This window comes from Haliotis cracherodii, unplaced genomic scaffold (genome assembly GCF_022045235.1).
Source record: "Haliotis cracherodii isolate W230 unplaced genomic scaffold, xgHalCrac1.p SCAF_9, whole genome shotgun sequence".
In the NCBI taxonomy this organism is placed as follows: domain Eukaryota; kingdom Metazoa; phylum Mollusca; class Gastropoda; order Lepetellida; family Haliotidae; genus Haliotis; species Haliotis cracherodii.
In genome coordinates this window covers 2088435-2101969 of record NW_027266343.1, presented here as the reverse complement: position 1 = coordinate 2101969, position 13535 = coordinate 2088435, and the positions used below count along the sequence as shown (strand labels likewise).

General features: G+C 37.5%; 2 protein-coding genes across 3 annotated transcripts in view; one reads left to right on the top strand and one right to left on the bottom strand.

Moving 5' to 3' along the window:
- The window catches only part of LOC139452487 (xaa-Pro aminopeptidase 1-like), a 58848-nt gene extending 47934 nt beyond the window's left edge, over positions 1–10914 (bottom strand). Inside the window, exons 1-3 of one of the 2 annotated variants that reach the window (XM_071233978.1) lie at positions 10886–10914; positions 10209–10350; positions 9801–9864 (exon numbers count right to left, since the gene is read on the bottom strand). In XM_071233978.1, the coding sequence (XP_071090079.1) occupies positions 9801–9864; positions 10209–10325 (181 nt within the window). In that variant the 5' untranslated portion in view covers positions 10326–10350; positions 10886–10914. Of the gene's footprint in view, positions 1–9800; positions 9865–10208; positions 10351–10578; positions 10661–10885 lie in introns of those variants that run through there. The other variant, XM_071233979.1, reaches the window with a different exon arrangement.
- Positions 10915–11021: 107 nt separating this feature from the next.
- LOC139452476 (COMM domain-containing protein 3-like) lies at positions 11022–12865 on the top strand. The gene has a single exon (XM_071233967.1). The coding sequence runs from the start codon at positions 11265–11267 to the stop codon at positions 11850–11852; it is 588 nt and encodes a 195-aa protein (XP_071090068.1). The 5' UTR covers positions 11022–11264; the 3' UTR covers positions 11853–12865.
- The last annotated feature ends 670 nt before the right edge of the window (positions 12866–13535 follow it).

The following is a 13535-nucleotide window of genomic DNA, read 5'->3' as shown; positions in this document are numbered from 1 at the left end:
ATGCATTGTTCTCCACCATTGGTATTTCGCAAGATGTGTTTCAGCTAGCATGTGATACTCTAGCCAAGAAGACAAACATTGTGATGAAACGCAATCCTAATGATGTATGGGTCAATCAGTACAATCCAGATCTGCTCAGATGTTGGAATGCGAACATGGACATTCAGTACGTAGTTGATGCCTACTCTTGTGTTGTCTACATCATTTCATATATCTCAAAGGCAGAAAGAGAAATGGGATTACTGTTAAATCATGCACAAAAGGAAGCAAATAAGGACAACAATGATGCAAAATGTGCTCTGAAGAAACTTGGTGCTGTATACCTACACAATAGAGAAGTGAGTGCTCAGGAAGCTGTCTTTCGAGTTTGCAATTTGAGATTAAAGGAAGGATCACGTAAAGTACAGTTCATTCCAACCGTAGACCCTGTCAGAATGAGTTTGCCTCTGAAAACTTTGAAGAACAAACAACTGAGTGGTGAACTAGGTGAAGATGAAATGTTGATGACAAGCATTGTTGATCGATACAAGAGCAGACCCAAAGGTGATGAGTTTGATAACATGTGTCTTGCAACATTTACCTCAGAATACAGAGTTGTGTCAAAATCTGAAGTAACCAGAGTTTCTGATGACAAACGGCGAAGTCCATTAGTAACATTGCAAAATGGACTTGGCCATGTGAAAAAACGTACTCGGACTGATGTAGCAGTTATCAGATATGCCAGATTTTCACGTACAAAGAATCCAGAGAAATACTACCACAGTATACTACAGCTATTCTTGCCATACACATTTGATACACAGCTAAAACCAGCCACATTCAGTTCATATGAAGATTTTTATCAAACTGGTGCTGTTCAGATTGAAAACTGTGCTTTGGAACCTGTGAAAGTGATTGTTGACAGAAACAAAGCAATGTTTGAGCAGGATGGTGATGCTATTGATGAAGCAGAGGAATTGTTTGAAAGATCCGGTCAATTGGAAGATGCTTGGGCTCAAATTTGTCCTGAAACTGAATCTGAAGAACAGAATGTGCAGATGCACATACTCGTATGTCCGATGACGAAAGTGAAACTGAAACTGCTAGAAACATGCCAGATTTGCTACAGACTGATAACACCCTATCAAAAACAGAGGTGCTTCAGAGTACAGTGTCGAGACAAGATGCAGATAATATTCTCAGATCAATGAATGAGGAACAAGCTGGTGTTTTCTATAAAATAAGACAATGGTGTTTGGATAAAAAGAAAGGTAAAAATCCTGAAGCATTTAAGCTTTTTCTGACTGGTGGAGCTGGTACTGGAAAAAGCCATTTGATCAAGGCAATTTGCTATGAATCTACACGACTGCTAGCCCCCATTCAAAACAATCCAGATGATATCTCTGTACTTTTGGTAGCTCCAACTGGTATTGCAGCATTTAACATACATGCATCCACAATACACAGTGCACTTTCAATTGGAATTGATGCAAAACTGCCATACCAGCCACTTGGTGAGGAAAAGATCAATAGTCTGCAAGCAAAGCTGCAAAGTATCCACATACTTGATCACAAGCTGTTATCATACATTCATGGTAGACTGAGACAGATCAAACAAACTGCTGATTATTCACCGTTTGGAAATGTATCTGTAATTGCTGTTGGAGACTTTTATCAGTTATCGCCCGTGAAAGGAACACCATTGTATGTTGGCGTAAATGGATATGACCTGTGGAATGATCATTTTTCTATCGCAGAATTGACCACGATCATGAGACAAAAAGACCCTGCATTTGCACAACTTTTGAATCGATTACGAACACGGAAAAGGTCAGAGATTCTTGAAACAAGTGATATAGTTATGCTCAAACAACGAGAAACTGGTGAAGATGATCCAGATTGCATTCACATTTTTGCAACAAATGCTCAAGTTGACGAATTCAATATCGCTGCTCTACATTCGAAATGCTCAGATCCAATTTTCATTGGGGCACAAGATTTCTCACGAAACTTGAAAACAGGGAAACTTGAAAAGAGAGAAAAACCTCATGAGAGAGTTAAAAACTCAGTCTTACAAAAAAGTCTGAGTGTTGCAAATGGTGCTCGTGTGATGATCACAAAAAATATTGATACATTAGATGGTCTTGTGAATGGAGTCTTTGGAACTATTAGCCACATATCTTTGACTGATGGTGAAACAATCCCTTCGAGAATATATGTTGTGTTTGACAATGATGCTGTTGGTCAGAAATTACAAAAAATGAATGGCCCTGTATCTGGATTAAAACCTAACAGTACTCCTATTAAGTCATTAGAAGAAACTGTTTCAAACAATGGAGGTATAAGACGGCAATTTCCACTGAAACTAGCCTGGGCTTGCACCGCACACAAAGTAAAAGGAATAACTGTTAACAAAGCTGTCGTTTCATTAGACAAGATATTTGCAGCAGGACAAGCTTATGTGACACTAAGCCGATTATCCTCTCTCGATGGTCTTATCATTCAGGATTTTAAACAGTCAGTGATATACAGCAGTGGAAAGGTTGAAGCAGCTGTGTCTAGTATGCCAAAGTTCATGACTTCAAAATAGAGAACCTATGATGGTCATCCCACATGTACGTTGATTATGCAAAACATTGAGGGCCTTCACTTGCATATCAAAGATTTGCAGAATAACAAGAGGTTTTTTTAAGCTGATTTCATTTGCTTGACAGAAACATGGTTATCTGATTCATATCCAGCTGATGAAGCAAAACTTGATGGATTTACGTTACATCATAAATCCAGATCACAGAGTTATGAATCGCCTGAACCAATGCTGATGGAATTGAAGCATCAAAGACATGGCGGTGTTGGAGTTTATTCAAGTGAAGTCAAAACATGTGAATTTACTCACTTACCAGTGTCCAACTTAGAGTACCTGTGTTTTTATGTCATAGAACTACAGGCTCATGTTGTTGTTATCTACAGGCCGAGCTCATACACAGTTGATATTTTCAGAAAGTATTTATTACAACTTATTCAGGAACTTGATAACCATTCTGGTCGATCCATTATCATGGGTGATTTCAATGAAAATATCTTGTCGTCATCTTCAATACAGACAATTATGGAAGCAAATGGTTTTACACTGATGGTTTCAGAACCTACCACTGAAAGTGGAACGCTTATTGACCATGTGTATGCCAGAGGACTTGAATGTTTCTGTTCAGATTCTTCCAACATACTTTGGGTACTATGAAGGTATTAAGATCACACTATGAATTTTCCTGCTAAAATAACAGTGACCAAAACAATCCTTACCAGGTCCTCATCTGAAAAGTGCCTATCTTAACGACTTTGTAAATGTTGTTTCAACACCTATTATTGTGCCTATTTGCATTTATATATATGAAATGTCTTTTCTTTGAACAGCAGCTTTTACAGAATATGAATGAATTCTACTAGTATTATCATGATCACAGACCTGTATTTATATATGATGACTTTTATGCTCATGATGACAGTCACTGGATTGTCTAGTCCAGACTCAGTTATTTACAGACCGCAGTCATATAGCTGGAATATTGCAGAGTGTGGTATTAAACAACAACAAAATATGAATGAATTCTACTTGTTATATCATGATCAGACCTGAAGCTAACATACCAAATACCAACTTCTTGTATAACAAGGAAGATACTTGTTGAAAATTACATTAATTCTACTGGATGAAACAATGGGATTTAATTGAAGTCCTAATATTGATTGAAAATTCACCGTGATATTTTTATTACAAATATATTTTACTTAACTTGAAGTATGAACATGCATATATCTACTAACTGCTAACTTAAAAACAATTTGTAAATCTTGATTCAATGAAAGAGACTGGACTATTATTGCACTTATCTCTATTTATATATCTTTACAAATATGAATAAATTGTACTTATATTATCATGATAATAGGCCTAAGGCCAACATACAAAAGACCAATTTATTTTACAAGTTAAAAAATGATTAAAAATGCAATATGACTGACTCTACTGGATGTCATATGAACAATAACAAGCATGTTTTATTGACCACACAACACTGTAAATTTGCAATTTGCAGTGTTCACACCTTATTGCGCGTCCTCAATTGCTCTATATAATACATCTCTTGTACATAATACAACTGCACCTACAATTCATGTTTATATTGTACCTAACTTTAGGAAAGAGGGGTGGGATAGAGGTATGTGAGATATCTCCTGATTTGTCCCTGATTGTGGTGACATTGATTAGGGAAGTTGTATATATCTAGGCAGAACTAATTTGTGCATTTGTGTGTGATATATATAATATATATATTTAATATTTATGTGTAAAACATGTTGTTAACATAAGATACTTAATAGTTATGATTCCGGGGTAGAATAGGTCTTCAGCAACCCATGCTTGCTGTAAAAGGCGACTTACGGGATCGGGTGGTCAGGCTCGCTGACTTGGTTGATGGATGTCATTGATCCCAATTGCGTGGATCGATGCTCATGATATTAATCACTGGATTGTCTGGTCCAGACTCGATTATTTACAGACTGCTGTCATTTAGCTGGAATATTGCTGAGTGTGTCGTTTAACAACAAACCAACCAACCAACTAATAGTTATAATGTATATATTTTAGCAGACCTACAAAAAAACAAAACAATTCATGTCAGCTTATGGCACATTCTCAATTGCTCCATATAATACATCTTTTGTACATAATACAACTGCACCTACAATTCATGTTTATATTGTACCTAACTTTAGAAAAAGAGGGGTGAGATAGGGGTGTGTGAGATATCTCCTGATATGTCCCTGATTGTGGTGACATTGATTAGGGAAGTTGGTTATATCTAGGCAGAACTAATTTGTGTGTTTGTGTGTGATTTATATAATATATATATTTAATTTTTATGTGTAAAACATGTTGTTAATATAAGATACTTAATATTTATAATGTATATATTTTAGCAGACCTACAAAAAAACAACAATTCATGTCAGCTTATGGCACATTCTCAATTGCTCTATGTATTAAATGTGTTTACATTCTAATATGATGAAAACCAAGGACAGATTCAGTGGCAGAGCTTTGTTTGAATATAAATAGAATGAAATGACACAGTTTGAAGTTACTGATGAAACAAAAGGAGTCATCCTGTTTTGCCACAAAAGCATGGAGAAATAATACATTGTATAATCATGGCTCCTTATGGCTGTTGGTTGTCCGTTAAGGACTCACAATTCAATACTCCCTGTATGCATAATGTACCTCAGCACATGTGACATCACAATTTCACTGTTGTATCGACATGTGTGCATATGTTTAAACCTGATGATAGGATACACAATAACCTACTGATGTATTGATTTATGTTTTCATTCTGTATATTGTCTACAACAACCTGGTCTGATAACTACTCCGGCTAGAAAGTATGCACTCACATAGTCAAGAACATGTTGTATCATAACTATATGACAGTGATTCAAAAACACATGCTTTTGATATTGTCAGAAATATTAAATGGACTCTTCTTTTAGTAGAGATTTCTTATGATCATGGAATTGATTTTGTCGCTGTTATTTACATTCAAGTCTGAAACACATCAGGGTCCCTCCACCTTGTAATTTCGACGGTGGAGGGAGTTCCATGAAGATGTGTTGATGTATTTTTGACCGTGGAGGGTGTCCCACAAAGGGGTGCTGACAATGACCTGAATGACCTCAGGGCTCCTCCACATTGTAATTCCAATGGTGGAGTGAGTCCCACAATGGGGTGTTGTAGCGATACATATTTGAATCCTGTTTCAATTTTGATAAAATGTTTTATCTATTTCAAGTCTGAAACACCTCAGGGTCCCTCCACATTGTAATTTCGACGGTGGAGTGAGTTCCATGAAGGTGTGTTGATGACTTGAAACACTTCAGGGTCCCTCCACATTGTAATGTGGACGGTGGAGTGAGTTCCATGAAGGTGTGTTGATGACTTGAATCACCCCAGGGTCCCTCCACATTGTAATTTTGACGGTGGAGTGAGACTCTTGAAGGGGTGTTGACGATGATAAAATTTCACACATCAGATTCATGATGATTTTTTTTTAAAGCTGAAGCAGTGTTTGTAAGGTATTATTTTCGTTTCGCTACAACCTGGTCTGTATGTAAATGAAAGCCACAAAAACAATTTCATCATCACACAAAATCTTTCCTAAAAGCAGAATTCATTGTATGTTTCTGACTTTATCACACGCATGTGTTCATAAATCACTATGAATTAGTGATATCAGGTGTTCATTAAAAGGTGAGTGTTTCCCTGCTTGCTGGAGTAGTTATGAGGCCAAGTTGTTGAAAACACTAAATACTACTTTCTGAATGTTGGAAACAGTAGATGCATGGACACTTAATACGATGAATGAGGTGGTGTGGTATCTAACACGAAGATAGGTGACGAGACGGAATAGTTCGCTTAATATTTATACAACTACTTGACGGATCAAAATAATCAGTTACAAATATCAGACCACAACACGATACTTAAGAAACCTACCTTTGGAAGTTGGTTTGTAAGTTCTATAAAACATTTACACGTATTTGTAGGGCTTCGAAGAAGGCTGTCTGGACCCGGCACTGTTCAAACGGCGGCCCTGCCTTAGAAACTCCTTACCGCGATAGTTTGCTCGCTGAGCTGTGCATATATGTGTCGCAGCGCTGGGTTGGAGCTCGGTTAGAAACCGGTGAAGTAAAACAGCAACTTGCAAATCTTGCCTCACGAAGCGGGCCATTTCTTTTTTTCTTCAAATTTCAAGACACTAAGTTGAAATTTAAAGATACATACTTAGTTGAAATTTCGATAATGATCTTGACATTTCAAGGTAATAATTAATCTTAAAATTTCACGTTATTATGTTTTTATGATACTTATAGTGTGTATCTTGAAATTTCAAGAAAAAAAGAAATGGCCATGAAAGGCATCCGTACACCTGTCGAACGGACTGAAATATTGTGCCTATTATAACCTTCAGGGGTTAAGCCAGCGACAGCCGAGTCGACATGTTGACAAGCGGCATATCACAGCTACCACTTCTTTGTAATTGGCGGGTGCTGGTGTGTTTTCCGACCTCGACCATGTTCGAATCCTTACATGGTTTGCTTGATCCAAGGCCGTCTAATGTATGCAGCGCTTGAGGGACATCGCCGCTACGAAATTGGTGGTTCCGGTCTTCTAAAGTCATTTCTGCCTTCGACAATGTTCGAATCCTCAAAGGGTTTGCTTGTACCAACGCCGACAAATGTAAGGAACTGCTTGTGAGACATCACCACATGTGTCCCAGCGAGTTTTAACCCACGTTTGACTTCGACCATGTTCGAGTCCTCAAATGGTTTGCTTGTACCAACGCCGTCAAATTAAGGAACTGCTTGCGAGACGTCACCACTATGAAATTGACATGTGGCTGGGTGTCCCATGGTGTTTTAACTAATTTTCGACACCGACCATGTTCAAATCCTCAAATGGTTTGCTTGTACCAACGTCATCAAACGTAAGAAACCGCTTGCGAGACATCACCAAATGTGTCCCAGTGAGTTCCTAACCCATATTTGACTTTCACCTTGTTCGAATCCTCAAAAGGTTTGCTTGTACCAACGCCGTCAAATGTAGGCACTGCATCGCGTATGTGACATTTGCATGTGCTGGGTGTCCAAAACTTTTCTAACACCATCTCCGAGTCGAATCCTCATGTTCGAATCCTCAAAGGGTTTGCTTGTACCAACTCCGTCAAAAGATAGTTAACCGTTTGCAGGAAATCACCACTATAAAATTGGAGTGTGCTAGAGTGTTCTAAACCAATTTCCGAGCAAGAAATCCAATAATCATTTGCTTTAACAATGCCATCAAAAGTAAGGTATGGTAGCATTTGGCAATTGGGTAAATAAAGCAGTAAGTCAGGGAGCATGACCACCCGATCCCGATAATCGCCTCTGAAGACAAGCATGGGCTGCTGAAGACCAATTCTAACCCTCATCTTCAAGAGTAGTCTACAGTCAAAGGGAAATAATCCTACCTAGATTTTACGAGGCTTCATTCTTAGTATTTTTGAAATAAATAATCACATATTACCACCAAGCAGTGTTACTTTTAGCATGCAACCAAGAACACAAAATGAAGTACATATGTGAAACTAACTTCATGCAAACTTTCAATAGTTTCTTTAAAAAACCCTACAAGATATGATCTTTAAAGTAAAATTTCGGTGATGAAATTCAAAATCAAATTTGGCCGCAACTATCAAAGATGGCCAATGAAAGCTATTAAAGTATTGATTTGTTGTGTATGGAGACAAGTTCCAGAAAGTTTGGAAGCATTTCATTAAGCTGATTCAGAGTTCCATGCTTTTGAAGACATGTACCCCCAAAACACTGTAAAAACCTTGAATTCAATATGGCTGCCAAACCATGTGACCAATGGCCAAAGTCATACAACAGAAAATGTCAAGCACCTAAAGCAGCAGACACATGCCAATTTTGAAAGTAATCGGACAAGCGGTTGGGGAGCAATAGGGCAACATAAATCTTCAAAAAATACTTGTTTTTTGGTTATCTGCCCTTGGTCTTTGGGCCCACGGCCTTGGGATTTTTGTGGTATCTGCTTTAGGACATTTGGAATCTTGGTGACAATTTTGAAGAGATTCCGAGCTGTAGTTCTTGAGTTATGATTGGAAAAATAAACGCCGGAATAATAATAATAATAATAATAATAATAATAAATAATAATAATAATAATAATAATAATAATAATAATAAATTGAACGATTACAATAGGTCTCTTTGCCTTTCAGGCATAGAGCCCTAATAAAATAAAGAAACTGATGCCAAAATATTTTAAATGAATAAATCACCATAAAATATTATGAAGTAACTGAGCATGGCACCTATAATTAAGTCATAAACATGATGTGATATTAGCAGATCTCTGTTTATAGGAGGATAACTCACGGCAAGTCAAAATACAGCATGATATACACGATGTGATACAGATTTTAAAAAGACATCAAAGGACTTAGAATTCACTTCATCACTACTTGACATCACATTGTAAAACAGCACTAATAGTGTAATAAGCATTTGCAGACCTGCTCAGGGGCCGATTTTCAGCCCTATGTCCGCAGCAAATATCAGGACAAATTCCCAAATTGCAATTACAAATTCTCCAATACATGTCATATATTATTAACTAACTATCACTGAGCAGTTTGAGCAAAATAAAGATTTGTTTTCAAAACTGCCTGCCAAGGGCACTTAGTTTGGAAGGCTTTGGTTCCCTTTCATAGCAGTCAAAATCCTGTAGTATTGATATGCCTTTCTGTATTACAGGGAAAGATAAGCATGGTAAGACAAGATTTATTTAGGACATCTAAGAGGTAGAAGTTTAGCCAATCTGTAGCAAATATCAGTAAACATTACATCATCATAAAAACAAAATATAAATTATATCACATAATATATATCTTTAAATGTTATGGCTGTGTAGTGGTGATAATAGGACCAGTAAAGGCATTTTAAGTCTTAGTTTTACATTATTGCAAAGACTGCAATGATTAACACACATCTTAAATTAAGAAAGTAACTTTTGAACAAATAATTATATTTTTCAAAATTTGCCTGCCAAGGGCAATTAGCATGGAACCCAAAATAAAATCCTACAAGCAAGTAAGAAAGTAAGCGCCCAGTATGTAGAATCATCACATAAATGTAGTTTTGTCAGGACTTCCAAATTCCACATGTCTATCATGATGTACATATACATGAATAACGTACCTGCAGATCCTGTAAAACCAGAAATATAGGCCCGCCTTGTGTCACAGTCAGCAACATACTCACTCTGTTAACATAAAGTAGGATTCCTCCAATAGTGGTCACATTAGAGCAGTATAATTCAAACAAGCAGCTTGTGAAATGAACTTTTAGACTACAAAAGCACTGTCCCTCTGCAAGAAACGTTGACTATTTCAGTAAATGTTATAAATTGACACACTCTTTTCACGATCTATTCCAATGAATACTCCACCATCATGATCATTCTTTTATGAAGTTTAATGATTATTACATTCACACATTTGAGGGTATGTCACATATTGGCCAGTATTTTCCATCAGATCAACAGTAAACTAAATAACAAAACTTTTACCAATGTGAGCATCATTTCACCACCAGATATTTACACACCTGATGAGCATCACCAGTAGGTATAATGTATGCATGAATGGGTTCATTCACATAACTTATGTTCTTCATAAAACCTCGAAGCTTTGACAAAATTGCTGTTGTAGTTTTAACAGTCATGATGAAGGACGATACAGTTCAGTCCCTGCAAAGAAATGACAATAATAGTGTTATTAACAATGGTCTCAACTTATCCATGAACACTACAGCAGCTGCTCAGGGATGTGATAATAATTCGTCAAAAATAACCTTTTCAACTATCAATAAAATACTAGCTATTTTTTAAGCTTGTAGGTTTTTCAACAGTTACGTAATGCACACTGCATATTTATGCAAGCTGATTATGTCAACGGCTACTTGTGAATTCACTCACTTCAAGCAACAGGTTGGTTTACTATGTATTATTTATCTGGCAGGATGAAAGATCATGTTGGTCTGACATAGCGAGTGTGACCTCTGACCTGTCAAAGCAGGATACGAATGAGCGCTGAGCGACAAGTCCAACGGAGAAAATGTCGATCTACTCAGTTCCGTTTCCAATTATTAAATCACTGCTTGACAGACATTAAATCTTGTTTGGAGTGAAACTTGGTTTCGTAGACATTAGCCTACCTGTCGAAAACTTAATGAATTCTATATGCAATTAAAGTAGTTGCGATTATAAATAACAAAGCACATGCCTGACGCCTTGCAGAGCCGGAAGTAGTTTTCACCGGTGAGACAGGAATTTCCAATCCTCCATACATTGTTCTTAGGCTTCGCTGAGAGCACGTTTGTCAACAAATGCAGCGCTACAGAGCTTTCGACATCCTTGACCTTCGCATGAGAGACCGACACAGAGGTTCATTGCTGTTGGTTATGTTTAAATTTCCTGGATAAGTTCTAAATGAACGTGAAGGTATTTATCTGCGTATAGTTATGCGATACCACGTATTCGTATGATCACAAATACGCACAAAAGTAGCCACCGTGTGGGTAGTTCGAGGCGAAACATTAACAGACATTGAAATTCAGGTCAGTGGGCGTGTCACATGATCTCATTGAAACTTAGATTTCACAATGGAACTTGCTCCAAGTGTCGTGGAGAACCTTTCTCTTGCTGGCGATAGTGCCCGAATCCCAGACAAATGTTTCAAAACACTTGTAAGCAAAGCGTGTCAAGGTGTTCTTGACCAAAGACTGAGGGATGCTATTTCTGGTCACCCTGATATGAAAGACGTGGACAAGACTTCATTGAAAGCCGCCTACTCGGGCCTCGTGACTCTCATAATTGAGGCAGCAAAGCAAGACTCCGAGAGTGAGACAATTGGTTCTATACTTGAAGATTGTAAATTTTCAACAGAGAGAATAAACAGCTTCAATACTACATTCCTTGCACAGAAACCTTCGCTTCAAATCTTACTTGGAAGTGTAGGAAATTCCCATCCTCACATCGTTGATATTGACTGGAGGTTGGACTACTACATCAAGAACAATCATCTTGACAAGGTGAATGAGCCAGTGTACCTCATCAGCTTAAAAACTGAACAACCTGGGGACAGTGAATTACAAGAAGTCCAGTTTTCCTGCTCTCTTGAACAACTGCAAGACTTAGTAGGAAAGCTTAAAGATGCAACGAAGTGTTTGGAAAAACTAAGTCAGATATAACCAGCAAGTTTGTGTACGTGGAAACTGAAGCATTTAGCACTTGAATGATTACAGGATGTCTAATTTCCTTTCAAATTTCAAAATGGAAAAAAGTGAATGGAGGCAAGCTCCATGCTTATGTCAGTGTCTACAAGAGGGGGGTGAACCAGGGTTGAAATATAACGTGACAAATCTCTTGTAATCATTAATCAGGACCAACAAAGTTTACTTTTGAGCAAGTCATACTGACTTTTGGAAAATACTAGTACATTTGATGAAATGTCCATCTTTTTGCAGTCGACTGAAAGAAAGTATGGGAAGCGGGTGTTTGCAATATTATGGTATAGAAACCTGTTTGGAAGGCGTGATTTGCTTTGGTAAAACACTGTTCTTGTGAGACAGTAATTCTTCTCATCATGTTTATCATGCTGTAGCAATGGCCCTGTTGACTTCCTGAAAATAGTTTTTTTTGTGAATCCCAGAACTTGCTACGTAGTAAAGGGAGAGATGTGAAAGCCAATAGATTAATATTCATACTATGCTTTGTATACATCAGATGTGATTGGGGGTAAGAGGGGGGAGCATGGGTAATACAGTCGTTGAAGGTGCCACAATTTGCTGCGCAGTGTTGTCTCCCTTGGATGCACCAGAAACGTCATACTGTCATACGGTCTTAAACCAAACTCATTCATTCTGAGGTTATTAACGCCGCGATATGACTGGAATACTGTTAAAAGCGGCATTGAACCCAACTCACTCACTGAGGTTATCGTCTGTGGTCACATTGTTCAATACTGTTCTAATTGGCACTAACAATGTTATTGTAAAAATTGTTAACTGAAGAAAAGTTTAAAAATAGCATTGATTTTATTGCATTTTGATTAGATGTACCATGTACAATTGCATCAAATTATGTTAATGATATACAAATAAATGATCATATACATTGTGATTCTGTAAGTGTGTTGATGTTTTGTGTGTTTTGTTGACCCAATCATTCATGTGCTACTTAACAGTGATTGTGCTTATATTAAGACAAGAGATTTGTAATTGACTTGATCGATAAAGAATTATTGTTTTGCATTCTGATTTTGTTCAATCACAGTGTGGACTTTAATAGTATGTTATGTAAGGGATTTAATATTGATACTTTAATACTTTTAATATAAGGGTTATAACAGGACCACTTGACTGTGATGCTCAAGTTCGAACACTGCAACAGGTTTGGGTTGATAGTGTGGGATAGTGATACATAATTTCAGCACATAGGACTTTCCTCACAGATCAAATTTTCCGGTACATGAACCAGAGTGATTAAAGAGAAATATACCACTCTACTGTTTTTAGGGATATTTTTATCTTCCATGATACACAGTATTTATTCTCATATGTCAAATATACATTTAAATTTATCTGACATAACTGGTTATCCCTGTTAAACTTTGAGTAGTATACATCAGCCCATCTTGCACATTGTTAGCCTCAGTCTACACAGTTATTATCTTGTCAGGTGACATGGGTTGCCCAGTCGTCTAAAGGCCACAATTAGTGCATCCCTCACACGTTCCAGAAACCTATGATCCCCCAGTTGGTTCGAATCTCAGTTTGACCTGAAAAAGTTTGAGACCGCTCCGTGGTCTAGTGGTAGAGCGTCTGCCCGGAGAGCAGAAGGTTCGGCGATTGATCCCCGCCCACGCCATACCA

Excerpts from the sequence above, each read along its gene's own strand:
- LOC139452476 (XM_071233967.1), top strand. The coding sequence starts at position 11,265 with ATGGAACTTGCTCCAAGTGTCGTGGAGAACCTTTCTCTTGCTGGCGAT.